Source organism: Ceratotherium simum, chromosome 26 (genome assembly GCF_057802395.1).
Source record: "Ceratotherium simum simum isolate JZ-2026a chromosome 26, ASM5780239v1, whole genome shotgun sequence".
Lineage (NCBI taxonomy): Eukaryota > Metazoa > Chordata > Mammalia > Perissodactyla > Rhinocerotidae > Ceratotherium > Ceratotherium simum.
In genome coordinates, this window is record NC_141925.1 from 9,443,607 (window position 1) to 9,470,274 (window position 26,668).

Sequence of the window (26,668 nt, forward strand, 5' to 3'; positions counted from 1 at the left end):
ACAGCAACTAGAAGGATGTGAACCTATGACATACAACTATCTACTGGGGCTTTGGGGGGAAAAAATGAATAAATAAAATCTAAAAAAAAAAAAAATAAAATATTTTATAATTTCCCTTCTGATTTCTTCTTGTCTATTTTATCATCTGTATAATTTCGAGATATGTTTCTGTCATTGATTTTTCTTCTGGTTGGTTTTGGGTCATATTTTCCTTTATTTATTTTTTTGCTTTCCTGGTGATTTTTGATTGGTTGATGGTTACTATGAATTTTACATTGTTGGATGCTGAACTTCTTTTTTTGTTTCAATATTTTTGGGCTTTGTCCTGGAACATGGTTAAGTGACTTGAAATCTGTTTGGTCCTTTCCAAGGCTTGCTTTTTAGCGTTGTGGGTGCTGGTCCAGAACAGCCTTTAGTCTCAGGCTCACTTGGCCCCACTGCTGAGGCAGTCCCCTTCTGAGGACTCGACCTGATGAGCCGTGGGTAGGCCGTCTTTCTCCGCCGGCCCCTGGGAATGTGAACTCTTCTCTGCGCTGTGTGAGCTCCGCGGCTTGTTCCACCTGTTTCATCCTGTAGGTCTTTCCATTTCCTCACGTGCCTGCACAGAGCAGAACTCAGCTGAAGCCTCAAAAGGAACCCTCTGCAGGTCTCTGCAGCTCTCTGTGCAACTCCCTTCCCTCCAGGGCTCTCTCCTATCACTTCTGGCCACTGGCCTTCTCTGAAGTCCAAACTCGGCCTTCTCATCTCAGGGACACCGTGGGCTTGGTGTGGGTTTCCTCTCTCTGTGCTGAGGCCTGGAAACTCTTTGTAGACAGTGAGCTGGAGCAGCCACTGGGCCCTCTGCCTTTGCTTCCTCTCTGTCAGGGCCTGTCTCCTATGCTGCCTGTCCAGTGTCTCATAGCCACTCTTTTATATATTTGGCCTGGTTTTCTAGTTGCTTGAATCAGGAAGGTAAATCCAATCCATCTTGGCTGGAAGCCGTAGCGCTTTAAAAAAACAAAGTTTTATTGATATACAATAAACTGGACATATTTAAAGTGTACAATTTAATGACATATGTATACACCCGTGAAACCATCACTACAATCAAGAGAGTGTACAGATCCTCACCCCAAACGTTTCCTCCTGCCCCTTTGTTACCCCTGCCTTCTCCCCCTCTCTTCAAGCAACACTAAACTGCTCCCTGTCACTGTAGATTAGTTTGCATTTTCTAGAATTTATATAAATAAAATCATACAGTATTTACTCTTTTTTGGTATGGTTTCTTTCAATCTGCATAATGATTTTGAGATTCATCCGCGTTGTTGTGTGTATCAGTAGTTCATTTCGTCTTATTGTTGAATAGTATTCCACTGTATGAATGTACCACAATTTGTTATCCATGCATTCCTGTTTTTTTTTGTTTTTTTGTTTTGGTGAGGAAGATTAGCCCTGAGCTAACGTCTGTTGCCAATCCTCCTCTTTTTGCTGAGAGAAATTGGCCCTGGGCTAACATCCGTGCCCATCTTCTTCTACTTTATATGGGACACCTGCCACAGGATGGCTTGATAAGCGGTGTGTAGGTCCGCGCCCAGAATCCAAACCTGCAAACCCCAGGCCGCCAAAGTGGATCGTGCGCACTTAACCACTGCGCCACCGCGCCAGCCCCTATCCATTCATTTCTTAATGGACATTTGGGTTGTTTCCAGTTTTTGGCTATCACAAATAAAGCTACTATGCACATTTATGTACAAGTCTTTTGTGGACATATATTTCCTTTTCTTTTGGGTAAATACTGAGGAATGGGATGGCTGAATCATATGATAGGTATAAGTTTGTTTTTGAGAAAAACTGCCAAACTGTTTTCCAGAGTGGATGTATAATTTACATCCCACACCAGTGTATGAGAGTTCCAATGTCTTTGCATCCTTGCCAATACTTGGTATGGCTGTCTTTTTAATTTTAGCCATTCTGATAGGCATGTAGTGGTGTCTTATTGTGATTTTAATTTGCATTTCCCTAATGATTAATGATATTGAGTATCTTTTTAAGTGCTTCATCTGCCATCCACATATTTTCCTTGGTGAAGTATGGTTTTAAATCTTTTGCCCATTTTTTAGTGGGTCACCCATTTTCTTTTTTTGTGTGTGTGAGGAAGATCAGCCCTGAGCTAACATCCATGCCAATCCTCTTCTTTTTGCTGAGGAAGACTGGCCCTGAGCTAACATCCATGTCCATCTTCCTCTACTTTATGTGGGACGCCGCCACAGCATGGCCTGATAAGCAGTGCGTCGGCGCGTGCCCGGGATCCGACCCCGCGCTGCCAGCAGCGGAGCGTGCACACTTAACCGCTAAGCCACGGGGCTGGCGCCGGGTTGCCCATTTTCTTATTGTTGAGTTTTGAGAGTTCTTTATATGTTCTGGCTACAAGTCCTTTATCAGATGAGTTTTGCAAAGATTTTCTCCCAGTCTGTGGCTTGTCTTTTCATTTGCTTAACACTGTCTTTCGAAGAGCAGCTCTTTTAATTTCCATGATGTTCCCATGGCACTTTTTTATTCCTCTTTTTCTCTCTCTATTTTCTCTCCCATTCTGGAGTGCCAGGCCTCTAAAGGCAGAGATCACGTCTCTCCTGGTGGCCCACTGCGTAGTCAGCTTAGCGCCTGGTCAGCACCCAGCCAAAGTCTGCTGATCGATTGCCTCTCGGCCATGTGGCTGCTCCCCTAGGCCACTTCTTCCTGGTAGCCTGTGCTCAGGGCCTCAGCAGGGCAGGTGCTGTCTTGGGGGTGGAGTTGCCAGGCTCCCGAGGGACAAGGGACACATGGGTGAGCTCCTTGCCTTGTGGGTGGCTGGCTTTCCCAGCAGACTTCCTTCCTGGAGCCTCAGCCTGCGCTGGAGAGTAGAGAAGTCATGGTTTGCACACGCACACTGCAGTGCTCCTTCGTCCAGTGCTGTGGCCTGGAGAGCCCACCTCCTGAGGTCCTGCCTGGGGAGCCTACCTTTTCTTTCTTGGGGATTTCTTCTTAAAAGAGTGGAACTCTATATTCGAGGGAATTTAATTCCTTCTTCCATTTCTTGCTAATGCTGTTTATTTATTCATTCACATTCTAACAAATATTTTTGAAGCCCTTATTAGATGCCAGGCACTGTGATTAATATTGAGAATACAGTGGTGAACCAAACAAATACTTTCACAGAGGCAAGTGTGGCTGCCGTGGAGGATGCAAGGCGAGAGTGGTGGGAGGGGAAGGCAGCATGACCAGCGAGCCGGAACCCCAGGCGGTCAGGAGCTTTGACTGTATTCTGAAGCAGTGGGAGCTCTGAAGGGGGTTCAAGCAGGAAAGCATAGTGTAATCTGCGTGGCTTACATGTGTTTGCCTTCTTTTGAACGTGACCGTCTGTTTGATCTGAAATGTCCTTTGGTTCCAAAAGACCGTATAGATCAGGTGGCTAATGATGAATTTACTCGTGTAGTTATTCAGCAAATGCAGGTGAGGCACCAGCTGAATGCCAGGCTGTGCGCTTTGCATGGGGGCTACAAACTCCAGGCCAACCAAGGCCATTGCCCAAGAGAGTGTCAGTCTGGTGGAAAAGACTTGTAAGGAGGCTATGGCACCATGGAGGCCAATGGGCCTGGTGACGGGCATGCACCCCACCTGTGGGAGTCAGGGCAGACTTCCCAAGGACACTCGGCCTGAGGGTTCGGGGAGCCGGGAAAGAAGTGACCAGAGAGTTGAAAGGCTAACTGGCGGAGGACAGAGCATAAGGGGGCATAAGAACCTGTGATGCATCTGTAGGATCGCCATCCATTCATCAGGCAGGCAGGCAGCGTGTGCAGGTGCTCTGAGAGGTGGGCAGCCTGGAGCCACTCTGCAGGGAGTGGACGGGCAGCAACTGCGAACTGCACCCTACGAGTTGTGTGGGGGCTGCTGAAGGACGGTCCAGCCGGGAGCTGATCTGATCCTCTCTGCATCCCTTGGAACAGGTTCACAATAGTTTAGCCAGAAGACAGGCGAGATGGAGAGATGTGGGCAGTGTGGGCAGTGTTGAGGAGGTGGCACTGAAAGGCTTTCTTGTCATTCGACAGATATCTGCTGAGCACTTACTCCATGCGAGGCACTGTTGTAGGCATTGGAAAGAGTCTGATGAGCCTCATTCAAGTGAACAAAAAGATAAATTGTGATTGTGGAGTGATAAAGAGTAAACCAGTGGTGGTGCAGGGGTTACCAGCTAGGGTGGCCAGGGAAGGCTTCTCTGAGGAATGAACATCAGAGCCGAGGCCCAAAGACTGAGGAGTCAGCTCTGCAAAGATCTGGGGCAAGAGTGCTCCAGGCAACGGGAACAGCACATGCAAAGGCCCTGAGATGGGAAAGAGCTTACAGGTTTGAGGAGCTAAAAGCAGGCCAAAGTGAGGCTGACCAGGTGGGCAGGAACCAGATTGTGAAGGCCCTTGAAAGCCATGAAAAGGAATTTAGATTTATTCCAAGTGCAGTGGGAATCCCCTAAAGGATTTTTAAGTAGAAGAGTGACTTGATCAGATGGAAATTTTTGAAATTACACTCTGGCTACTGGATGGAAAGTAGATTAATGGAGGTGAGGGAGTCATTTGCAAGAGGGAAAGCTGGAAGGCTTGTTATGGAGCTATTGCACTAGTCCAAGCAAGGGACAATGTGGATTGCAGTAGCATGTTGGCTATAAAGATGGAGAAAACTGGAAGGTTTTACGATATATTTTGGAGCTAGAGCCAGGATGAGCTGATGGATTGGATGTGGGGGTTGAGCAAAAGGGATGCTTGGGCAAGTGTGTGGGGCCATTTTACTAAGATGAGAGACAAGGTGAGGAGCAGGGCTCGGGGAGGGGGGAGTTCTGCTTGATTTGGATGGGAGGGGCCCCCCAGGGAGGATGATGCCCTGCCGCTGACTCCTGCCACCATGAGCTGGTGGTGCCGTTTCCAGAACCAGCAAGCGTGAGCCATGGAGCAGATTTGGAGAGTAAGCTGGAGAGTTTGAGTTTGGTGCCCTGAGGCCCAGGTGCCTGGGGTCCGCCAGGGGAAACTGCATAGCCGGGGAGCTGCTGCCTGGCTTATGTTCCAGTCCTGGCCTGTAGGCACAGGGTCTGCACTGGGTGGGGGTTTGTGGTGGTGGTGGTGGGTGGGTGGGTGGTTTTTGGTTAGGCAGCAGGTGGTGCGCTGCACTGACCCTTCAGCCTCTCTTTTCCAGATTGGTACCCTCCAAGCAGGACCCCTAATGAAATGGTCTCTTTCTGATAGATTTTTCATCATAAGACAATTTTAACATAAAAGCAATGTTAATAAAAACCAAATGTTAGCTCAGGCCTTCCAGTAAATCATAATAGATTAGACACTGTACCGAAATGAATATCCCACAGTGGAAAGGGTTGACCGGTTGGAGGAAGGCGCTCATCGTGATTCAACCGGGCCACATAATGAATTCTGGTTCATATTTGTAATAGAAAATGCAGCCCTCTCTCCTTTGTCAAGTCTGCAGAGCCCTGGCCCAAGGGAGGGGGTGAGTTTTGCAGCTTTTGTATTCTTAAAGGTTCCCCACTCCACCCACCACCCTTCCACTCCTGCTTCTGCCATTTATCATTGTTTACCCAAGAGGAATCTTGGGCTTTTTGTTTTTTTGTTTTGCTGAGAAGTTACTGGAACAGGGATGAGAGGTATGAGAAAGGTTGAAAGGTACTAGGCTAAAGGGAGGCTCTGACCGTGCAGAGAGCTGGCAAAACATCATTTTGGATCTCAACTGACACAGAGTCAAATTGGAAGTACATTGGAAATCGGCCCAACATCTGGTTAGCTTTCGAAATAGTCTATAGTTTTCCAGAACTGGCAATGCTTACGTGACCACAGCCAAGGAGACCTTCCATAGTCAAAAGCAAAAAAAAACTTGACCACTATTTATCTGGCACTGTTGTGGTACTTTTATCCAGGTTTGTCTGTCTACTTCTTTTTATGTAGCTTTGGTCTGGATCTCTTCCACCCCTGTTCTGAATGGGGGCTACCGCTAAGAAGGAAGAATCCAGAAATCACAACTTAGAGGAGAAGCTTGGTAACTGGTTACTGACATCTCAGAGCCACACCCTTCCCTTCTATTTTGGATTCTCTGAGTTCATTAGTTGGGAGTTCCACCCCTGCCTTGCCCCCGAGGGCCAGTGGAAGCGATGAAGAGGGGCCACCCGGTCTGACTCATTCGGGCAGAGCAGAATCTGACCAGGCGAGAGGGGAGCAGGGAAGCATGTGGTCTGCTGGAAGGCTGCACTTGCTCATGTGTCTTCCCAGGCCATGTGAAGTCCATCTGGTTTCTTTGGAATTTGTCTGCCACTTGGCACTTAAGGCTTGAAGCAAATAGGACAATACATTATCCACAGTATTTATTTCTGTCAGAGGGAAACGGCCAGCAAGGAAACTCAGTAGGATTTGCAGCAAAACCTTCTTGTCAGTGACTGAAACCTATGTGTGTGTGTGTGTGTGTGTGTCTGTGCGCACACACGTGTGCTATTTCCCCTTCTCGTGCATGTTGTTGTCATGTTGTTGTCATGTCGTGACATTGCCCTTGTTCACTCACAGCTCTCAGCCCCATTTTGTTTGGACCCAGAAGAATGTCTGGAGCTTTTGAATTGCTGCACAGGCCTGGAAAGCCACAGGTCGGGGTGGGATAATTTGGAGTACCAGAGGGGGTTTTAGAGGCCATGGTGGGAGAAAGAGAGAAATAGGGGAGAGAAAATGAGGCACCTGGCCTGGGAGGAACTTTGGGGAAAGAACGGAGATGGTCAAAGGGGTTTTTAAGAAAGTTTTGCTGTGTGGTGTGTGGAATCGACCCTGCTTTGTCTCCCCATAGCTGGTGGTAAAATCTGTCTCACGTAGAATGCGTTGCAATACCAAGTCTGTTTGGGGGAAAGTGCCAGAAGCATGGAGATCACCTTGAGTGGCTGGGAGAATAGAGGCCAGAGCACCACTGGATTGTGTCCCGTCCCCCTAGCTGGCCTCCAGGGATCCTGGCATCCAAGCCTTGCCTGTCCCTTCTGCCCCACGTCTGCCTCATCACTTCCTCCCAGAGCCCCTGGTCTGCCCTCCCCAGGCTCTACCACACTCCTGCCAGTCCCCTGTTGGGCCTGGTGAGTCCTGGCCTGCCCCGTGCAGCTCAAGGCAGATGCCTGCTCACCCTTCAGAATCCAACCTGAGGGCTGGCCCGGTGGCACAGCGGTTAAGTGCGCGCTGCACTTCGGCGGCCTGGGATTCACAGGTTCAGATCTCAGGCACGCACGGACGCCCACTTGTCAAGCCATGCTGTGGCGGCATCTCATATAAAGTAGAGGAAGATGGGCACGGATGTTAGCCCAGGGCCAGTCTTCCTCAGCAAAAAAGAGGAGGATTGGCATCTGATGTTAGCTCAGGGCTGATCTTCCTCACAAAAAAAAAAAAAAAAAAAGAATCCAACCTGAGCAGCTCATCCCCTGAGCTGGCCCCCAGAGGACTCAGCGTGCCTTCTTATTAGCTTGGTTTTAGCTTTTGTTAGGTTGTTTTCCTTTTGGCCCTTTTGTTCTTTCTTTCCTCTCATAATACAAACTGTATACAAATACATTAAGCCACGCTCAAAGAAAAATCCCGTCAGTGCATAATAACGACAGGTAACTGTTATTGAATCATAACACATGCTTCTTCCCTCTGGATCCTGACACCAGCTGTGGAATGGGCACTTACTGTCATTATTCCCATTGCTCAGGTGAGGAGACTGAGGGTCAAAGAGGATAAAGTATCAAAACAGATTTCCTCCTATGCCCGACTCGCTTCTCCTCCACCCCAGCCACAGTGTGGAAGGTACCCTAGGAAAGAGGGAGCCCAAGGGCACAAGGAGGCCCGGAGGAGGTGGCCGTTGTCGGCACAGAGGGCAGGCCTTGCACGCTGCTTGCCGTGGTCGGCTCACTGTGCCGGTGGTACCACCACCTCCCCATCTGGATCTTGTCCACCTTTGGAATCATCCTAGTTCTTTTTTTTTTTTTAAAACATCCCTTTTGTTTTTGTTTTTTTTTTTTTTTAAAGATTTTATTTTATTTTATTTTTTCCCCCCAAAGCCCCAGTGGATAGTTGTATGTCATAGCTGCACATCCTTCTAGTTGCTGTATGTGGGACTCGGCCCCAGGATGAACGGAGAAGTGGTGCCTCGGTGCGCGCCCGGGATCCGAACCCGGGCCGCCAGCATCGGAGCGCGCGCACTTAACCACCAAGCCACGGGGCCGGCCTGAATCATCCTAGTTCTAATTGTGCCTCTAACTTGCTCTGTGGCCTTGAAGACGTGACTTAATGTCTCTGGGCCTTAATTTCCTCACTAAAGGAAGAGGTTGGAGTGGACTCTGTCCTGTGAAGTTCTCAAAGTGTTTCTGTCTTCCGGAGCCCCTCCTTTCACAGAGAGTAGAGCCACCAGTTGAGGAAGGTCAGGATAACCTCAGAACGTTTTTTTCCTTTTGAGAGAAAATTTTGCTACAGATTTCCTCATTTTTGAAAATTCTAAGGGAGTAGGGGGCAATAATAGGAAAGAGACAAAATGGAGCCTACCACGGAAATTCAAGAACTGGTCGGAGTCTCTGTCTCTCCTTGGTTCTGCGGGCCACCACCACATTCCCGAAGGAACCAGCAGCTGGGCTCTTGTGCTGTTCTCTGTGGCGTGGGTGACAGATGGCCGGGTCATGACGTCGGGTGATGCACCGGGCAGGCTGAGGAGCCATTTTTTTTCCCAGAAACACTGACTGACAGTTCCCAGAGGGCCAGAAATGAAAGGATAGAGGGATGTTAGGACGCTATTGACAGTTCTGGAGAAAACCAAATGCCAGAAAGATTCAGTTGACATTCTTCTTGCCATTTAATAATATTAACCAGAATGCTTCAGAGTTAGACATTTCACATCAAAATGGGATCTAGAATCCACAAATGAAATTTTCATTGCAATCAAATTTTTTAAGCAAGCCACATTCGTGGGGTGTGAGAGAGAGACCTGCCCAACTCAAGCCCTTGGGCCGTCCCTCACCCGTGTCATCTCTTGGCATGACTTCTTCTCTGGTTTGGAGCTGGAAGGAGTTCAATAAAGCAAGATGTATTGTTGTGGTTTATTGCGTCAACGTGTGTGTGCGAGTTACTTAGAATCCGGACAATCGGCTCTTCAGTGCTGTCCTCCGCTCTTTTGTCAAGGTTCTAAATGAAGCGTCGGTCGAGTACTCAAGGGGCCGTATTTCAAGAGTTCCGAGAAGTGCCACCTTCCCCCCTTTTGTCGAATAACAGGAAAAGACGTGCTTCAAGCACAAACAATCTGGTCAGCTCTCCAGACTTGGATCAAGTGGAATGTTTGTTTCTGCAAGTGTATTTTTCCAGAGCTTTGTTAGATGAGAGGACAAGGATTTGGAACTCCTCTCGTCCCACACCTGGCCTGCTGAGTAGCCCCAACAGGTCTTCCTGTGACCCCTGCTCCAGGTTGTGCTTTAGGAAAAATGACCCTCGGTTCACAGCCTTTGCCCACTCCCTTTCCTTCCCACCCACCTCTCCCCCGTCTTGTCTGTTAATGCCATTAGTTTTCGCTGGAGGAAAAGCGATTCCTTTGCTTCTGAAATACAGATCTGCTCTCCTGGGTTCATTGTCTTTGCACCTTTCTGTACTAAGGTTTCGCCTGGTCTCTTTCTGCTAATGCCACCCCCTCGCCCAGCGCAGTGCCTGCTGCCCCTGAGTTTGTTGAGTGGTGGGCCCAGCTCTTTGAGTCTGGTGTTAAGAGCTTGAGGTGCGATTGTTGGATCTGACTGTGGGTTCTGTCCTCTCGGGTGTCTGTGTGTGTAGGTCTGTGTCTCCCCCACTGTGGGATGTGTCTAACACAGGAGTGGCCTCGGGTGGCACGCAGACCTGGCGTGAACTGGCAGTGAAGCACACTGTGCGCGAGTGACTCCTCTGTCCATTCCCTTTCCAGTCCCTCTGGTTATGTCCAGGAGCTCGTCACCATTTGGGGCTAGTGCGTCTTCAACACCTTTTGAGTAACTGCCAATCTCCCTTGTTAACACAGACAGAGCAGGCCTCGGGCCATAATGAATAGCCAGTCAACAGTCTTTGGCTAAAATGTAAAAACATTGTTGGCTTAGGTTTCTTCCTTCCTTCCTCCCTCCCTTGCTCCCTCCCTCCCTCCCTTCGTTACTGTCAATATTGCAGCAATGCTGATTTCCTATTTACAAATAGTGATAGAAATTGCATGCTTTAATATATTTACTTAAATTCCATTTACAGAAAACTCCAAGGTAAGTTACAGTACAGGCAGCAGCCAGGCGAGGCAGAAGTCACGCAGAGGGACCATGTACGGCCGGGGTAGGGAGCCCACTCTGAGGGGCCTTTCAGGATGAGGAGGGCTCTCGATGAGGCAGCTCCGCTTACAGCTTGCTCCTTCCTCTGTTCCAGGCATGGATCCTGAAAAACTAGAGCGGATCCAGCTCCCAGTGCCCAGCGCAGTCGAGAAGACCACCTACAACCATCTACTGACGGAAAGACTCATCAGGATCATGAACAACGCTGCCCAGCCAGGTGCCTGGGGCTGCTGGCTCTTCACAGGGGTGGTGGCGTTAGAGGCACCAGGCCCCCACTCTGGGCACCAGGAGACCTGGTGCTAGTCCTGGCCCTTCCAGGAATCCGGGCAGATCTCGGCCACTCCTTCTGCCACACACACTCGTGTCTGGGCCACCCGTACCCTCCTGCCCACTGCAGTCAGGTCTCATCTCTGGGTCTCCCCTGTTTCCTCCCCCATGGTGTTTGTGCCAGCCCGTCTTTCTTCGCCTTCTGTACCCAAGCTTCTTCTCCCCGTTTTGCCAGTGTCTGCGGCCCTCCTCTTGGGGTGGCCCACGCTGAGAGTGTGAGCAAGGGAGAAGGTGGAAGGTTTGGATCCGGTACTCTTGATAATACAAGACGTGCCCAGTGTCTGGCACTTGGCAGCCCAACTCTGAGGTTTTGGTCAACACTGATCTGCAGCCCCAGCAAGGGCTAGAGGTAGTGGGTGGGATGACCTCGCACAGTGGGTCTCAGCTGAGGGCAGCTTTGCCCCCCATGGGATATTTGGCAGTGTCCGGAGACAGTTTTGGTTGTCACAACTTAGGGAGGTGGTGCTACTAGCATCTAATGGGTAGAGGCCAGAGATGCTGCTAAACATCCTACAGTGCACAGGACAGCCCCTGAAGGCAAAGGATTATCTGGCTGAAAACGTTAGTAGTACTGTGGTTGAGAGACCCTGATTGCAAGGCAGGTTCTCTGCCAAGGCAGGGAGAGAGTCTGTGGGGTTGTGAGTGAGTGCGTGGGGAAGGACAGAGATGCGGCCTGCTCGAGAGAGAACCGCTGACTGTGCGATCAGGAGCAATCCAGGGGTGGGCCCAGGACAGCTCAGGAGAAGGGCAGGGGCAGGGTTGTGATTACAGATGAGGACTTCACAAGTCAAATGTGGCCAGAAGCACAGTGTGACTGCCAGGGAGTGAGTGCAGGGGCTTGGAGAGCCAGGTCCATGGTCTCAAGGGTGTCAACAGGGCGTCAGTAAACCGGACAGCGTTTATTGAGTGCTTCCTGCATGCCAGCCACTGTGTGCAAGTGACAAGTGTGGGACAGACATGGCTCCTGCCTTCCAGGAACCACAGCTGGGCTCTGTGAAGTCCTAGCAGTCTGGGACTCCATGCGGAGATGGAATCTAGAGCTCCGAGGGTCAGGGCCAGAACTAACACTGTGGGACTCACAGACAAGTGGATGGCTTTTAAAACCACGGAAGAAAAGGGAGGCGTGTCTAGGACCAAGCCCTGGGCCACTGCGGATATCTAGAGATGACATAGAGGGGGAGCCAGCACAGGAGCCTGAGCCAGGCCCCATGTAGGAAGAAGAGGGGCGGGAGGGGGGTGTCTTGGGCGGCAAGAGATGCGTGTGGCTCAGGACCGAGGGTTGCCTGGTGGGGTCAGTTTCTGCTGAGAGGTCGAGTACAGGGAGGCAGAACGTGTCCCTGAAGATTGTGGCTGAGGGGGTGATTGGCAGGAGCTGTGTGCGCGGACGTGGCTCATTGGTCAAGCAAGGTGGAATGTGGCCTGGATGTTGGGAGAGGAACCTCCAGGGTGGGGAGGGACAGCGGGCCCCTTGTAGGCTGGTGTATAGAACAGCCTGGATTTCTGAAGAGAAGAGGTTGAGGCAGCTCAGAGGGACAGTCTGGAAGCTGCGATGAGGACTAAGGGGCTTGCTGCTCCCTCCGTTTCCCTCCAGAGGCAGGGCCTGTGGGAGCAAGTCAGCTCCTTTGCAGGAGCTTGCAGAGGAAGAGGAGTCCTGGTGGAAAATCACATCCTACTTCCCTGGAGGCAGCAGGAGGGGTGTTTCTGACTTGGTCAGCAGTGGGGTTGGTGGAGGACAGGCAGGAGTGAGACTGTGCTCCAGAGAACTACTGAGCTTGGAGCAGGGCAGACGGGCGGGAGCTGCAGCACGGAGGATGTCAGTGCTGGGCTGGGTGGGGCTGGGACCAGGAGAGCCGCTGAGCTGAGACTAACCAGCCTTTTCCCAGTGGCCCCTGGATCATGCTTAGGAAGCTCTGGTTTTGCTCGTGGATAGCCTGTTCACTTTTAAGCAAACGGAGTCCCTCTTCTCATCTGTTCCCCACCTGACAGGTGAGACATTTACAAAAGGACAGGCAGGGAGGTGTGTGATGAGGCACCTGCCTTGAGTTTTTTCCCAGTGGCCCATCCTGGTCCCTCGGAGGTGTGGCTGGAGACTTCCTCCTCTCCTGGCCCTTTCTTCCACATCAAGACCTCCCCAGAAATGAGCTTAAAGCCCCAGGCAGGAGTTTGCGGAGGGACAGGCTGCTCGTTGGTCAGGCAGTCACAGATGCTTCTAGGAGCCATGCCAGGTGTGGGTTCTGGCATTCAGAGCACCTGGAGTCCACCACTGCTCGGGGCGAGACTTTGGACAAGTCACTTCGCCTTTCTGAACCTCAGTCTTTAGAGCACCCATTGCAGTGGGTTATAGAGACTCCTTGGGGGAGCGTCTGTAAAGCGCCCAGACAGTAGAGAGCAGGCTGTGTCAGTCAGAGTGTGGTTGCAGTTGGCAGAAACCAAGCCCAGACTCCCTGAAACAATACAAACAAACAAAACTGTTGGCTCATGTAACTTGAAGTCTGTTAGGCTGTGGCTTGAGCCCAGCCGGATCCAGGGGCTCAAACAGCGTTTTTTTTTCCTTGTTCTTTTTTTTTTTTTTTAAATAATTTTATTTTTATTTATTTTTTCCCCCCAAAGCCCCAGTAGATAGTTGTATGTCATAGCTGCACATCCTTCTAGTTGCTGTATGTGGGACGCGGCCTCAGCGTGGCCGGAGAAGCAGTGCATCAGTGCGCGCCCGGGATCCGAACCCGGGCCGCCAGCAGCGGAGCGCGCGCACTTAACCGCTAAGCCACGGGGCCGGCCCTCAAACAGCGTTTTTAAGACTTTCTTTGGACTCGGCAGCCTTCTGTGTTGGCAAGCTATCTGCCAGCAGCTCTGGCCTTCCCTCTCTCTGTTGGGCTCTAGACTTGCTAAGGGAGAGACACTTTGGGCAATCTGGTGGGAAGGGGGGACTCAGGGCCCGGTTTGCAGAACGCTTTACAAAAGATTGAAAACACTGGCGAGGGTGGGGCGGTGGGCACTGTGGGTTGTCATGCTTGTGCCACTCAGGGCCCCGCCCCTGCCCCTGTCCTCCACAGCCCAGCACAGGAGGGACTCTCTTGCTCAGTGGTTCCAGCAAGCTGTGGAATTGAGTCTTTCTGCTGACTGGTTCCCTTGTCTGTCCCCTGTCCAGTCACTGTGACCAGAGGATTGGAGCACCCTGACCAGCCTGGGTGATGTGCCCATCCCTGGGACCAGCTCCACCTAAGTCACATGACCAAGAGTGGGGCTGCTGGTTCTCCCAAGGAAAAGTGAGGGTGCTTGTCCCTGAAGGGGAAGGAATGCTGGACAAGCAAAGCAGCCCCGGACGGCCACTTTCTAGGCCTTCCGTAATGATTAGTTACCCTCTTTTTCCTGCCTCTCCTCCTCTGATAAAGGGACTGCAGGGGAGTATTTGGTAGAGGCAGTTTTGATGGGAACATTCTGTTGTAGTCGATTTGGAAGGGGGTGGGCATGTAGGGGTTCCCTCTGTGTCCCCACTGGATGTCAGGGGGCCTCGTGTAGTCGGCCAGTCAGCTGACCGGTCAACCTCCAGTAGGCGAGACTGTGTTGAAGGCGTGCAGCCTGGGGTGTGCGAGGCTGACCTTGGTGTGCTCTGCAGACGGGAAGATCCGGTTGGCGACACTGGAGCTGAGCTGCCTGCTTCTAAAGCAGCAAGTTGTGACCAGCACAGGCTGCATCATAAAGGACGTGCACCTGGCCTGCCTGGAGGTGAGGGCCCCCCTCCCTCATGCTGCCTGTGCCGTGGAGAGGGGGAGGAGGTCGGAGGGAAGCAGCTGGATCCAGATCGGAGCCCTGTCCGCCGGTGTCCACAGCACCAGCGGGAGGAAGCTGGGCCTGATACCCCTGGCGCCCTGCTGCAACCCACTTGTTCCAACGGAACTGCCCTTCCGCTGAGATGGGCTTGACGGGCCCACTTAGTGAATTTCAGAAGTTTCTGTTATAATTATTTGGCTCTGTATTTGTCTCCAGGATTTTTAAATTTTTCTTTTATATTACAAAAATTTTATGCATATACAAACACATACACACATTTATTTATAGTTTATTGTGCTTGTATATACATTCTGTAAGGTTCTGAAGGGAGATCAATGTAACACTGTTTTAAATAGCTTTTATTGTTTTACACCTTATTCTCCATGTTTATTTTAGAAAATTTAGAAAGTACAGAGAGGTAAAAAGTAACAACTGTAGTTGACGTTTTGAGTGTGTCTTTCCAGATACACACTCGCATGCTTTTTTTTATAAAAATGGAGTCGTAACAGTCATATTTTATAACCCATTTTCCCCCACTTAACTGTATATTAACCACTTTCCATGTCATTACGTTGAACGCCTATCCTTTGCCCATTTCTATTTTGAGCTCTCCCTCCCTCTCCCTCTCTCATTAAAAACCACTTTACAGATTAAGGATATTAGCCCAGCATCTGTCTTATATACCCTCAGATTTTAGAATTTGTAGTTTATCCAGCGCCCTCGCCCCCATGAGACCTGCCTCCCTTATGCCTTCCCTCTCTGTTAACAGGGCGCGAGAGAAGAAAGCGTTCACCTAGTGCGGCACTTTTATAAGGTAAGTCGGCCAAGCACAGGGTTAGCAGAGTGGTGTGCGCTAGATAAACAGGGTTGTAGTGGTGGCTCTGTGCACGTGAAGGTCACGTGTCTTCAGCTATTTCTTATACCTGTGGTTCCTGAGTAAGAATGCCCAAGTCCACAATCTGCAGAGCAGCGGTCTCTGCACTTTCCTGCCCATGCTCTCTCCTTAGCACAACTTTTGAGGACTTATGAATTTACCTGTAAATTATGAATTATTTACATAAATGCACATATGACTAAATTATACATATGAACTTATATTTACATGTGCTTATACATATACAATTACTTTTGAACTCCATATGAATTATATACATGTATATTATTTATATACATGTATGCTAAAGAAACCTCATACAGGCTTCTCAACATTTACCATTAGGTTTAGTGAGATTTTGTAAAGGACCACCATGACTTTCAGTATCTGAAAAATTTGTAGATATGTCTTCAGATTCCAGATGATTCGTTTTAAAATTATCTCATTGTAATGGTTTTGTTTAGCTCTAGTCTTAAGGCGTAGTATATTCGTAGGCAGGGCTCATCATTTGTCAACAATAGTGGATTAACCCGTACGTCAGACAGTCCTCATGGTTTTCTCATTTTTTGGCTTCCACATCAGATGTCTCTAGATCCAGCTAGTGATGCTTTCCCCTTGTAATTCAGCTGGTGAAGAGATCCTCTTAGGAGGAGCAAAGGTGTCGGCGCTGCATTTTCGTTTTGTTCACCTGCACTTTCGTTATTTGTTTTCCCTCTAGACTGCTGTGAATTATGTACATATTTGCACAGGGATCTTTTTCTTTGCAGGACACTTTTTAAGCCATTGTCCATTATTGTCAGTGTTCGATGAGATAAAACCAGGTCATGTAATCTGTAATCCACCTCCCCAGGCTCAGGTGACCTCATGCAGCTGCAACATGGGGTACATGCCTAGCCGAGGGTGGCAGCACTGTGGGCCCCCATGCACTGGGGAGGAAACCCCTGTCTCCCCTAGACCATCCCCAACCACACCTGGCTTCTAAGTGCGGGCACATGTCCTCCAGCAAAGCCCAGAAGGAAGCAGAAACCTCGCAGTTGCATTAGTTGTCTCTGACTCTCCTTTCAATATAACTGCTTTCAGTTTATTTCCCCCCTAGAAAGCTTTTGGATTGAAAAAACACAAGGACATATAGGTAGGCATTTTCCACGAAGGTGTTTCTTTATCATTAACAAAAGGAGAGCTGTATTTGAATTTCAGCTCCCTTCTCCCGACCCAGCTCTCTTTTATCCTATAAGATTGACACCCTAAGTATAGTATCTCAGAAGCTTTTGAGTTTCCAGTGGTTGTTATTTCCCTGGTTGTTGTGTGATATTTAACCACGCAAGAATATTCAAGTTTATCTGTAGTTCTGATAACTGGAAAAATATATAACGGACCTATTCGTTTTCCCCCTCCGTGTGTGTGTGTGTGTGTGTGTGTGTGTGTGTGTGTGTGAGAGAGAGAGAGAGAGAGAGAAAGAGAGAGAGAGAGAGAGAGAGAGATTCAGGACTTACGAGAGAGACAGGACAGTTCTAAGAGTCATGACGCATTCAGCTGAATCTCCCCTCCCCTCCCTCACTCTGGTCCCTCCCGTCCAGTAATGATTGTCAGGACCGTGAGTGCTAACGTTTACCGGCCCCAACTGAGCGGCAGGCTCTGTGCTCAGTAACTCATTTCATCTTCACAATGACCCGCACAGATGGGGGCTGTCATCCGACTCTTGCAGCCAAACAAAGAGAGACTTCGAGAGGTAAAGCTGGGATTTGGCCCCAGGTTTATGTCTCGGAACCAAGCTCCCACCCACCACCCTGTTCTGAGAAGGACCTCCTGGGCAGAGTCACAGCCTGAGGAACTACGAAACCCCAAAGATGTGACTCAAAAACGAATTAACACACCGTATGGTTTTAGTGTTGAGCGTATTTAATTATACTCCTCCTTTCTGAGGCTTGGAGCCTCGTAGTTTTAACATGGCAACTTAACCAGGATTCTTCATTTTTCCAACCTTCTTGACAAATAGATGATATTAAACACTTGAAAAATATTAACCATTTTTATATTTTAATTAAATGTAGTGCTATTTTTGTTGGTTTTTTTAAATTACTTTGATAGAAGAAATCTAATTATATATGCTTTAAAAAAGGAGAAAAACATTGAGAGGTGCAATTTGATATTTGGTCTTTCATCTGAGCGTGTGTGTTGGTGTTCACGTGTGTATTTTATTTCCTGGTGATTTACGAGAACTCGTTAATGAGAAACAGATGTCCCCCAAAGCCTTGAACTGGAGTTTATAACACTTTGTTGCTTATGGAAAAAATATGCATAATCTTCTCTTCCCTCCCTTTCTTTCTTTTTAGGGAGAAGAAATTTTTTTGGACATGTTCGAAGATGAGTTCAGGAGCATGACAGTAAGTGAGGGGCCAGAACGCCCCCGTGCGCCTGCGGAGCTCGCCCTGCAGAACCCAGAGAGAGCTCTGTCTAAAGGGGCACTTTCTGAGCAGATGGCAGAGATTGAAGGGGAAGCGCATTGAAAACGGGGCCTCTTGATCCTACCACTGCTGAAATTTCAGATGACATTCACTCCCTCTGAGTTGGGCTGTGTCAATGTAATGTGGGTAGTATTGGATTGAGGACTTATTCCATGTCAGGTGTGTAAAGCATGTTGTCCATATTATATCTCAACTCCCCACTCAGTCCAGTGGGAGTAGCTGCTATGATTACCGTCCTTATACTGGTAAGGGAACGAGAGTCAGAGAGGTTGAGTGAGGTGCCCCCATGTGCCTGGCTAGCGAGGGCCAGAGCCAGGATTTCAGAGCAGAGCAGTTTGCCTCCCGATCCCCTGCCCTTCTGCGGGTATTATGCTGCCTCCTTCTTTGTTGTGCCGCCAGAATGTTCCAGCGTGTAGCTCTTTCTTGAATCTGCAGCACCAGCCCAGAAACTTCTTTCTCTGCCCAACAGGCAGAATCATGGGAAAAGATAGGTTCAGAAGATTGCAGCTTTCTCTGTTTTGCTCATTTGTCTGTGCATCCCCAGCACCTGCCCCTAACTTGGCACTCAATGAGTAGATGATAAATGATCCTTTTCATGGACATTACTCACCAAAGAGTAAAGTGATTCAGGAAGTTTATAATAAACCTAAGTGTTTAAAGTGTCGAAAAGAAAAAGGCAGGCTGCGTGCACTAAGTGGCTCCCGAGCCCGCTCACCAGGTATCTGGACAGCTGGAACCTCACCACGTCCTCACTCACAGCACATCTGAGGCTCTGCAGAGCCTTTTCAAGGGAAAAGCGTAAGTTGGCCTAATTCATCTCCAGAAATGCCCCAGCAGGCCCAGGCCTCCTCACAGTGATGTGTGGACTGCCCACGTGCGCCTCACTCCTGTTGAAGCCCACAGCACTGTTATTCCCCTGCCCCTAGAAGAGGGTCTCAGTCTTCTCCTGTTGGGACCATTAATTACAGTGGAGTGGAGTCAGTGGTTAGCTACTGTTTATCCCGCCCCTGTGATGTCCTCTTCCTCAGTGTGGTTCTCCACAGTTTGGTCTCCTGGTTGGAAACGTAGGCTCCTATGTCACCTGACACTGGGCAAGCTCAGGCTCTGAAATCCCTGCATGGTTTCTGCTGTGTTACTTACCAACTATACAGCCTTGGGCGGGCTGCTTACATTCTGAGTCTGCATTTCTCCATCTGTCAATGGGGCCCGTACCACGTGGTTGCCCAGGCTGGATGTGAAATACCTACGAGATGCCCCCTGTAGAGTGTACGCACAACGAATATGTGGTTCCTGTCCCTCCCACCGTGGGGAGCTCCCTGAGTTTGTTTGTTTGTCTGTCTTAATCACGTTTATTGTGTGTCCTGCACAATGCCTGGCACTCTGGAGAAATACAAAGGTGACACCCCCCAGCCCCCGTATCTGAAAGTCAGTCCTTAGCTCAGTCTTCAGGAGGCCAGCTGCTAAGCTAAGTGAAGTGGGGACAGGCACTTGGATGCTGCTAAAGTGCCCTCGGAGGGCCCTGCACCAAAGCCAGGCCTTGACTTTTGACCCTTCACTCATTTCTCTATCACCTCTTGTTTAACACACAAGGCATAGTGAGTGCGACCATCTGCTGTTGCCACCAACAGCGGGCTAGAAGGGGCTCCCTAGGAAGGTGTTGAGAGCAGTGGGGAGCAGAGTGGAGGGGAGCTGCAAGAGAGCAAAACACGCTGCTAGAAGGCTGGTGCCAAGGGCGGCCCCAGGACGAGAAACAGGGCTCTGCCACCCCTGCCCACGTATGAAGGGATTTGGGGTTGTGGACCTCAGGCCTTGGGAGAAAAGTGCTTAAAGTGTGCAAAAGGAAAAGGCAGATGGCATGGGCTAAGTGGCTCCTTGGCTCCCTAGCCTGCTCACTGGTCTCTGGACAGCTGGGCCCTCACCACGGCCTTGCCCTGTTCTCTCAGCTTTATGTTACAGGAGGGGAAAAAGTGTGATATGATTGAAGCCCACTTTCTAAAAAAAAGAAGACACAAACAGAAGCTTGTGATGCTTGAAGGAGTAAAATTAATTTCACAGAAAATTTACCCTTGTGAAATGTCGTTCCTTTATTATGCTGGGTAAACAAAGTGTCAGTGTCTAGCAACATGTGTCCCTTAAATGGGCAGTACTGATGCAGCAGAGTTCTGGGAGGGGAGGTGATGTTACCTGTGTCTTAGTTATCAGAGAAGGCCTCACGGAGGTGGTGTGAAAGGAGGCAGGCAGCTCTGCCCCTGTCTGGCCCAGTGGCCGTGGGCATGTGTCCTTCCTCTGAGCTCGGTGTCTCCCTCTGGAATATGGGGCAGCACCAGCATCTGCTGTCCAGTAGTAGATGAGCCCTGCAGGTCCCTGGCACTTAGTAGATGCTTAGAAGTGCCTTTGCTATGTTATCCCAGGTAAGATGCTAAGGGGGCGAGGAAGGAAGGGGGAATGTTGGTCGTGTGGTGGGACTCATAGGGGTCTGTGTCTTGGTCCTGCCACCAGCCGGCTGAGTGGGCCCAGATCCATTCCTCGGCTTCTCTGAGCCTCTGTTTCTCATTAGCAGATTGGGCAACATCCCCTCTGGAGTTGTTGGGAGCATTAAACAGGATCATACACCAAAAGCCTGTAGCTCACCACCTGCCCCGAAGTTAGGAAGCTGCAATCACTGCATCCCTGCGCCTGTTATCATCATAATTGGAAGTACAGAGGAGGCAGGCAGCAGTCAGGCTCACGCACAGCACAGAGCACCCTAAAGGGAGCGGCCTCCTTACTGAGGACCCCTCTGCCTGCTGGGTGGAGGGGGAATGAGAGGAGGAGAAAACAAAGCTTTTCATAGCAGGGAGGCAAATTCTCAAGAGTATCTGAGCTGTCGCTTCGATTGAGGAAAAATCTGCAACTTAGAAAACAAAAAAGGCACATCTCTCCCGTGTCTGGCTGCCTCCAGGCTTCACTTCAGTCTTAATCCGGTGGATGTGGGCATCTGCTCCGTGCAGACGAAGGTGTGTAACCTCTCCCTCCCCCAGTGAAGTCTCCTGTGATGTCTCTCTTCTAGATGAAGCCCATGAACGTGGAGTATCTCATGATGGACGCCTCCATCCTGCTGCCCCCAACGGGCACGCCGCTGACAGGCATTGACTTCGTGAAGCGGCTGCCTTGTGGCGACGTGGAGAAGACCAGGCGGGTGAGTGAGCACTGGACCCGGGCTCTCCTGGGTGGCTGTCTGCCAGGACCACTCCCGGGCGGGGAGGAAAGGGTCTCTGACCAGGTCAAGAGCCCGCCTCCCGGGGCTGGCCCTGTGGCTTAGCGGTTAAGTGCGCGCACTCCGCTGCTGGCGGCCCGGGTTTGGATCCCGGGCGCGCACCGACGTACCGCTTCTCCGGCCACGCTGAGGCCGCGTCTCATGTACAGCAACTAGAAAGATGTGCAGCTATGACATACAAATATCTACTGGGGCTTTGGGGGGAAAAATAAATAAATAAAATCTAAAAAAAAAAAAAAAAGAGCCCGCCTCCCAACACAAGTCCAGACAGTGGGTAACAGCACCTCCCTCACACCCTGCCACGGGCATAACTTTCCAGAACGTGTAGCCCTTGTTAAAGCGGGGATGGGAATTCCATCACACCTGGCGCCAGATGTCGGTTGCAAGCAGGGTGCCTGTGCTGGTGCAGAGCACAGGCCCAGCCCCTGAGCTCTGAGAGAGGAAGCCAGGGGCCAGACTTCTGCGAACAAATGAGGGAGTGAGCAGAGTAATGCAGTGCAGGTGAGGCTGGTGTAAAATCTTAGCCCAGAGTGGCTCAGGACCCCAAAGATTATGCGATGTTTGGGTATCTGAGTGATCTTGGGGCTGGGCATACGCAAATGAAATTGTGATTCTTGCCGGCCTGCGGGAGAAACGTGTGAAGAACAGAGTAGTTCTCAGAACCCAGCTGTAGTGTGTGCTTCCGTTATCAGCACTTGTTTTCTGAAGCAGTCTCACAGAGCTATTCATGGTATTTTATCTCCCTCGTAAGATCACAGTTTCTTTCTTAGAAAGCACCATAACCTTTTCCTAGAAAATCATTCCCTGGAGACGTGAATGTTAGTGGATAAATTAGAGGAATTCGCTGCACTCGGCTCCCTCCCGTTATCAGCCTGCATCTTCTTCTGAGTTAATCCGAGTGTAAGGAGTGAGGCAGAGGTGTTTAGCTTTTGGATTTTGAGAAGCAGGAATGACCTGCTGAATCCGCCTCAGACTAGAGAATTTCAAGACTTTCTTCCACCCACCTGGCAGTTTTGCCTCGGAGGCCTGGGTGGGGCAGAGGAAGTTAGACCTTGTGTCTTAAGTCAATCCACATTCCCTGCTGTCTGACCAAACCCACAGCCCTCACCACAGGACCCACCCTGTCCGAGCCAATGACGCCTTCCTTCCTTGTGCTCCCAGCCAGCGCTGCAGGCCCTGCGGCCAGGCACACAATTGTTTGTGGGTGGCAGTGTTTGCACCGGGCATCCTTGGCATGGCTTTTACAGGAGAACTGGTTCTGACAAATGAGTATCGTCTCAGCGACTCCTTCGTGATGCGCGCATGCTCTCCCTTAGCCTTTGGCTGGCCTGAGAGATGCTCCCGGCAAGGTTACCATGGAACTGGCCAGGCTGCAGCGTCCCCAGGCCAGAGAGGACCCAGACAGCCCCTGAGCCAGAAGGTCCAGAAAGCTGTGAACATTGAGAGCTGCTGCTCTGGGTTGCATCCTTTTTTTTTGGTTCAAGGTCCATCAGGTTTTCTTAACACTTATACGAACTCATGTTCTTTGCTATAAATTGGATCATTCATATCAATTCTTTATGTGAATTTCCTCATGTAATTCTACAACCATCCTTGGAGGTTGGCACTATTATTATCCCCATCTTACAGAGGAAGAAACTGAGGCATGAAGATGTCAAAGTGACATCTGCCAGGTCAAGGTCACCCAGCTGATAAGCAGCAGAGCCAGGCTTCAGCCCAGGTGGTGTGCCCTGCAGAGCCTAAGCTCTCAGCCACTCTGACCCCCTGCTCCCTTCACTGTGTTTATTAGCCCTACTCAGTGCTGGACACCAGGGACATAGAAAACACGGCCCCAGGCCTCAAGGCATCAGTCTAGTGGGTGAGGTGGGAAAAGGCAGCATCATCCATGTAGCTGGGGCCGTTACTGAGGGAACATGGGGTCAGATCCCTAATCCTACCTGGGCAGGGAGGTGGAGCAGGCACCAGAGGGATGGTCCTTAAGCCAGGAATTGGGGATGGGCTGGGCAGCTGCAGGAGGCAAAGGCCCAGAGAGATGTGGCACATTCCTGCACCTCCAAGGAGGGGACTGAGGCTGGAGCCCAGAGTGAGGGAGGCTCCGTGGGAAGTGATGAGGCTGGAGGGGCTGGAGGAGCCGGCTCTCAGGGGCCTTGGACTTGTTAGCCCATGGCTGACATCGCGTCCTGCTGGCTTGGGGCGACAGTCCTGATCCACAGGAGAGAGAGGGAGGAATTCAGGGGTGGGGCGTTTGGCGGAGGGAGGGTTGCTCAGGCTTTGGGGTTCCTCTCCTTCCTGAGCCACTCTCTGTTCCTCTGGGAAGCAGCATGTGCCTGCCTCACCGGAGCTCTCGTGAGGACTCAGTGAAGGGCAGAAACACAAGGCCAGCAGCAGTCTTGAGGGCCAGAGTTCTCGTCTTCCCTTCGCCCTCATGTCTCACTTAGTTGCACTTCCCAGGGCCGTGCTGTCCGCCTGCATTGCCCCAGACGGGATGCCCGGCCCCAGCTGCTAGCCCCAGACAGAGCACTACGAATGCCTGGGCTTCCCTGGGGTCTCTCGTTCATCCTTGTCTGACCAGTTTATAAAAGAAGCTCTCAAGTTCCAGAGTCCATGTGTTTAGAGCCAGGGAGAAGGTGGCAGAATGGTATAAAATAGGGCTGCCCACCTCAAAGCAAAGCCATCCACCTTAGGAAAGCTTCCCTTTGTGACTTCAAAAATTAATTTCTGCAGGGGAATTTCGGCCACTCACCTCAGTCCAGTTCCTGTTGCAGGGCAGCTGTCTGGAATCCTTCAGAAGCTTAGCTCCCCGGCCCATTTCAGACTTCAGAACACAACAGTGTGCTTTGAATTTGAGCTAAAGGAAGTCTATGGTTTAGCAAGCAGTTGAGGGCTTATGTGGTTTGTTTCAAGTTCTTTGCTTGTATTCAAAGAACATTCCATTTCATCCTTTTGGATTCAAAGGTTTTCTTTTTTTTTTTTTCCACCAAGTAGACTTTGTCAAACTTTTCAGGAGGCTGATCCTTTTCAGAAATCCCACCCTTTATTTTCCTTAAGGATTTGTCAAAGAAGTTCAAACAACGCTTACTGGTAAATCATTCCTAACCTGTAAAATATCCCTGCGTACATTCGTCAGAGAGCCCTGGGTTCCTACTGTATGCCAGATGCCGTGCCTGAGGGTGCAGAAGTGAGCAGGACAGAGGTCCCTCCTTCTGGACCTCACAGGACATCGAGAGAGGGAAAATTTGTTAGCAAGCAAGTGAATGGCAGTCTGATATCGGATTGCAGTAAAGGCTCTGAAGGAAAGGGGTGGCACTACTTCAGACAGAATGTTCAGGAAAAGCTGCTCTGCCAAGGTGATGTCTGAGCTGAAACCTGAAGAGCGAGAAGAGGAGCCATGCAAAGACGTATAGGAGGCACTTTCCAGACAGGGAACAGTGAGTGCGGAGGCCCCCAGATGCCAAAGAGTATGGCGTGTTCAGGGAAGAGGGTGACCAGAGCAGAGCGAGTGAAGAGGGCAGGAGGAGGGGGCGGAGCCTTGCAGGCCATGGGGAGGCATCTGGCTAAAGTCGATTTTCCCTCTTGCGTTTTGCAAATGACATTGTTTATTCTTCCATTCGGCATACTTGTTGAGCGTTTGCTAGGTGCCAGGCACAGTGCAAGATGCAAGGATAGACAGTGAACAAATAATATAGAATAAAACCAAAATAGCAAGAGTGCTGCTGAGCCGTGCCAGCTGAGAAGGGAAACTCATGTGGAAATGAAGGTTACTGGAACTACTGGGTCTGACGGGAACATGCAGGCAGAACCTCGGACTTGGGCTGGATCCACCCCGTGAGTAGGGGCAGTTGAAAGAAGCAGTTAAGAAAGAACACAGGCTTTTGAGTCAGACCAGCTGAGATTCAGTCCCAACTCTAACTGTGGAACCTTGAGCAACTTACTAAACCTCCCTGACCCTCAGGTTGCTCATGTGTCCCGCCTCTCAGCTCTTGCCTAAAATAGATGAGAGAGCAACCGAGGTGGGGAACCCAGGGCTTGGCACACAGTAAGCGCCCAGGAAATGTGGGCTGGACAGCGGTGGAGCATTCTAGCGTCTTAGATGGGAAAGAAATAGTCTGTAATGACCTCAATCTATTGAAGCCTAACACCAGAGAAAAGAGAGTTAGGGAGAGGGTTTTTGGTGAATGTCAAAATCTGAATTTAAGCCACTAGCCATCTTTACATAGTGCTCTTGGAAGCCATTGTGAAGTAAATGTATTTGCATGAAGTTTTATTTGTCCCCGCATCTGTTTCCCTGGTCCCTTGTAAAACCACAGACAGTGTTTGTGTTTATCGCTCTTGACCTTGAGGAAATAGGATATTTTGCTTTTACTCTTTAGATGTGTATTACGCATTAAAGAAAATACAGTAACATATAAAGTTTCAAAAGTAGAGCGAAAGAATTTCCTGTGATTTCATCACCCAAAACAAACAACACTTAGACATTTTTGTGTCTCCTCCCTATCTTTGTTTGCAGACACATCTTTTCATGGTGGCCGGAAAGTGTACCATGGCCTCGCTTTCAGCCTTCCCGCTTCTCTCTCCACTGTAGAGCAAGTTTTCACGTGATACAGTTTTAATAAGTCTGATTTCTTACTGGTGCGTAAAAGTGTTATCTGGTGACCTCTGCCATAATTGACTTGGGCATTTTCCTGCTGGTACACATTTTGGTTGCCTTCAGTGTTACCTTATTTTCAACTAAACTGTAATGAGCAGCTCCGTGAATACAGCGTTTTCTTTCTTTTGGCTTATTTCTTGAGGATAAGTTCCCAGAAGTGGCATTTCTGGTTCAAAGGGTCTGGACATTTTTTGTGACTCTGCAGTGGCCAAATGACTTTCCCCATGGGCTGTGCCCACTGACCCTGCTCCAGCCCTCTTTTAAGAATGACTCACTTTCACAGCCACTTCCACGGCCTTGGTGGGCTTCTCACCTGAGTGACCGTCACCTCTACTCAGCAGCTTGCAAATGCAAACTGAGCATTTGATCCAGGACTCAGTGTGTTACCTGCACTATGTTGCGCCTTCGCAGTGGCCCCATGATCAGGGGTGGTGGGTGCCCCATGTGCAGAGCTCCAGCCTGGTCTCAGGGAATTCGTGTGACTCGCCTGACCCCAGGTGGAGCCGAGGTCGGTCTGACTCCGGAGCTGTCCTCCTGCCCCACTCCTCCGACTCATTGCCCAGGCCCCTCCTTGCCCAAGTTTGCTCCCAGGGGTGCTGAAGCTAACTGGATGAGTCTCTTCTTTGTATTTGAGCTTGGTCAGCTCTCACCCCTTTCCGGTCTGCTCTGTTTTTCCAGAGCCAGTCTTCCTGGCGTTCTATGGAAGCATCTGAAAGAAGGGCTCCTCTTTCCTTGTTAGTGACATTGTTTAGTTTCATGTGTGTTTAGCAGGGTAAAGAAAGGCACTCAATAAAAGCCTGAGTCCCAAGCCTTAAACCTTCTGAAGGCAAAGGCATGTGGTTGGAAGAACACAGACTTTGGAGTCCAGTTATTAACTGAGTCACCTTGGGCAGGCTGCCTAACATCTCTGGGCTTGGGTTTCCTGTCTGTAAAATGGCAACCACGCAGAGTCATTAAAAGACTTGAATGAGATGGCATGGTACAGCCTCCACCCATA

At 50.0% G+C, this 26,668-nt stretch overlaps 1 protein-coding gene across 7 annotated transcripts in view; it reads left to right on the top strand.

Annotated features, from left to right (window-relative positions):
- Positions 1-26,668, top strand: part of CLEC16A (C-type lectin domain containing 16A) — a 209,613-nt gene that overhangs the window by 75,617 nt on the left and 107,328 nt on the right. For all 7 annotated transcript variants that reach the window (XM_004438071.3, XM_087416956.1, XM_014793439.2 and 4 more), the window contains exons 13-17: positions 10,425-10,547; positions 14,274-14,383; positions 15,198-15,242; positions 17,636-17,686; positions 20,817-20,945. In XM_004438071.3, the coding sequence (XP_004438128.1) occupies positions 10,425-10,547; positions 14,274-14,383; positions 15,198-15,242; positions 17,636-17,686; positions 20,817-20,945 (458 nt within the window). The remainder of the gene's footprint in view (positions 1-10,424; positions 10,548-14,273; positions 14,384-15,197; positions 15,243-17,635; positions 17,687-20,816; positions 20,946-26,668) is intronic.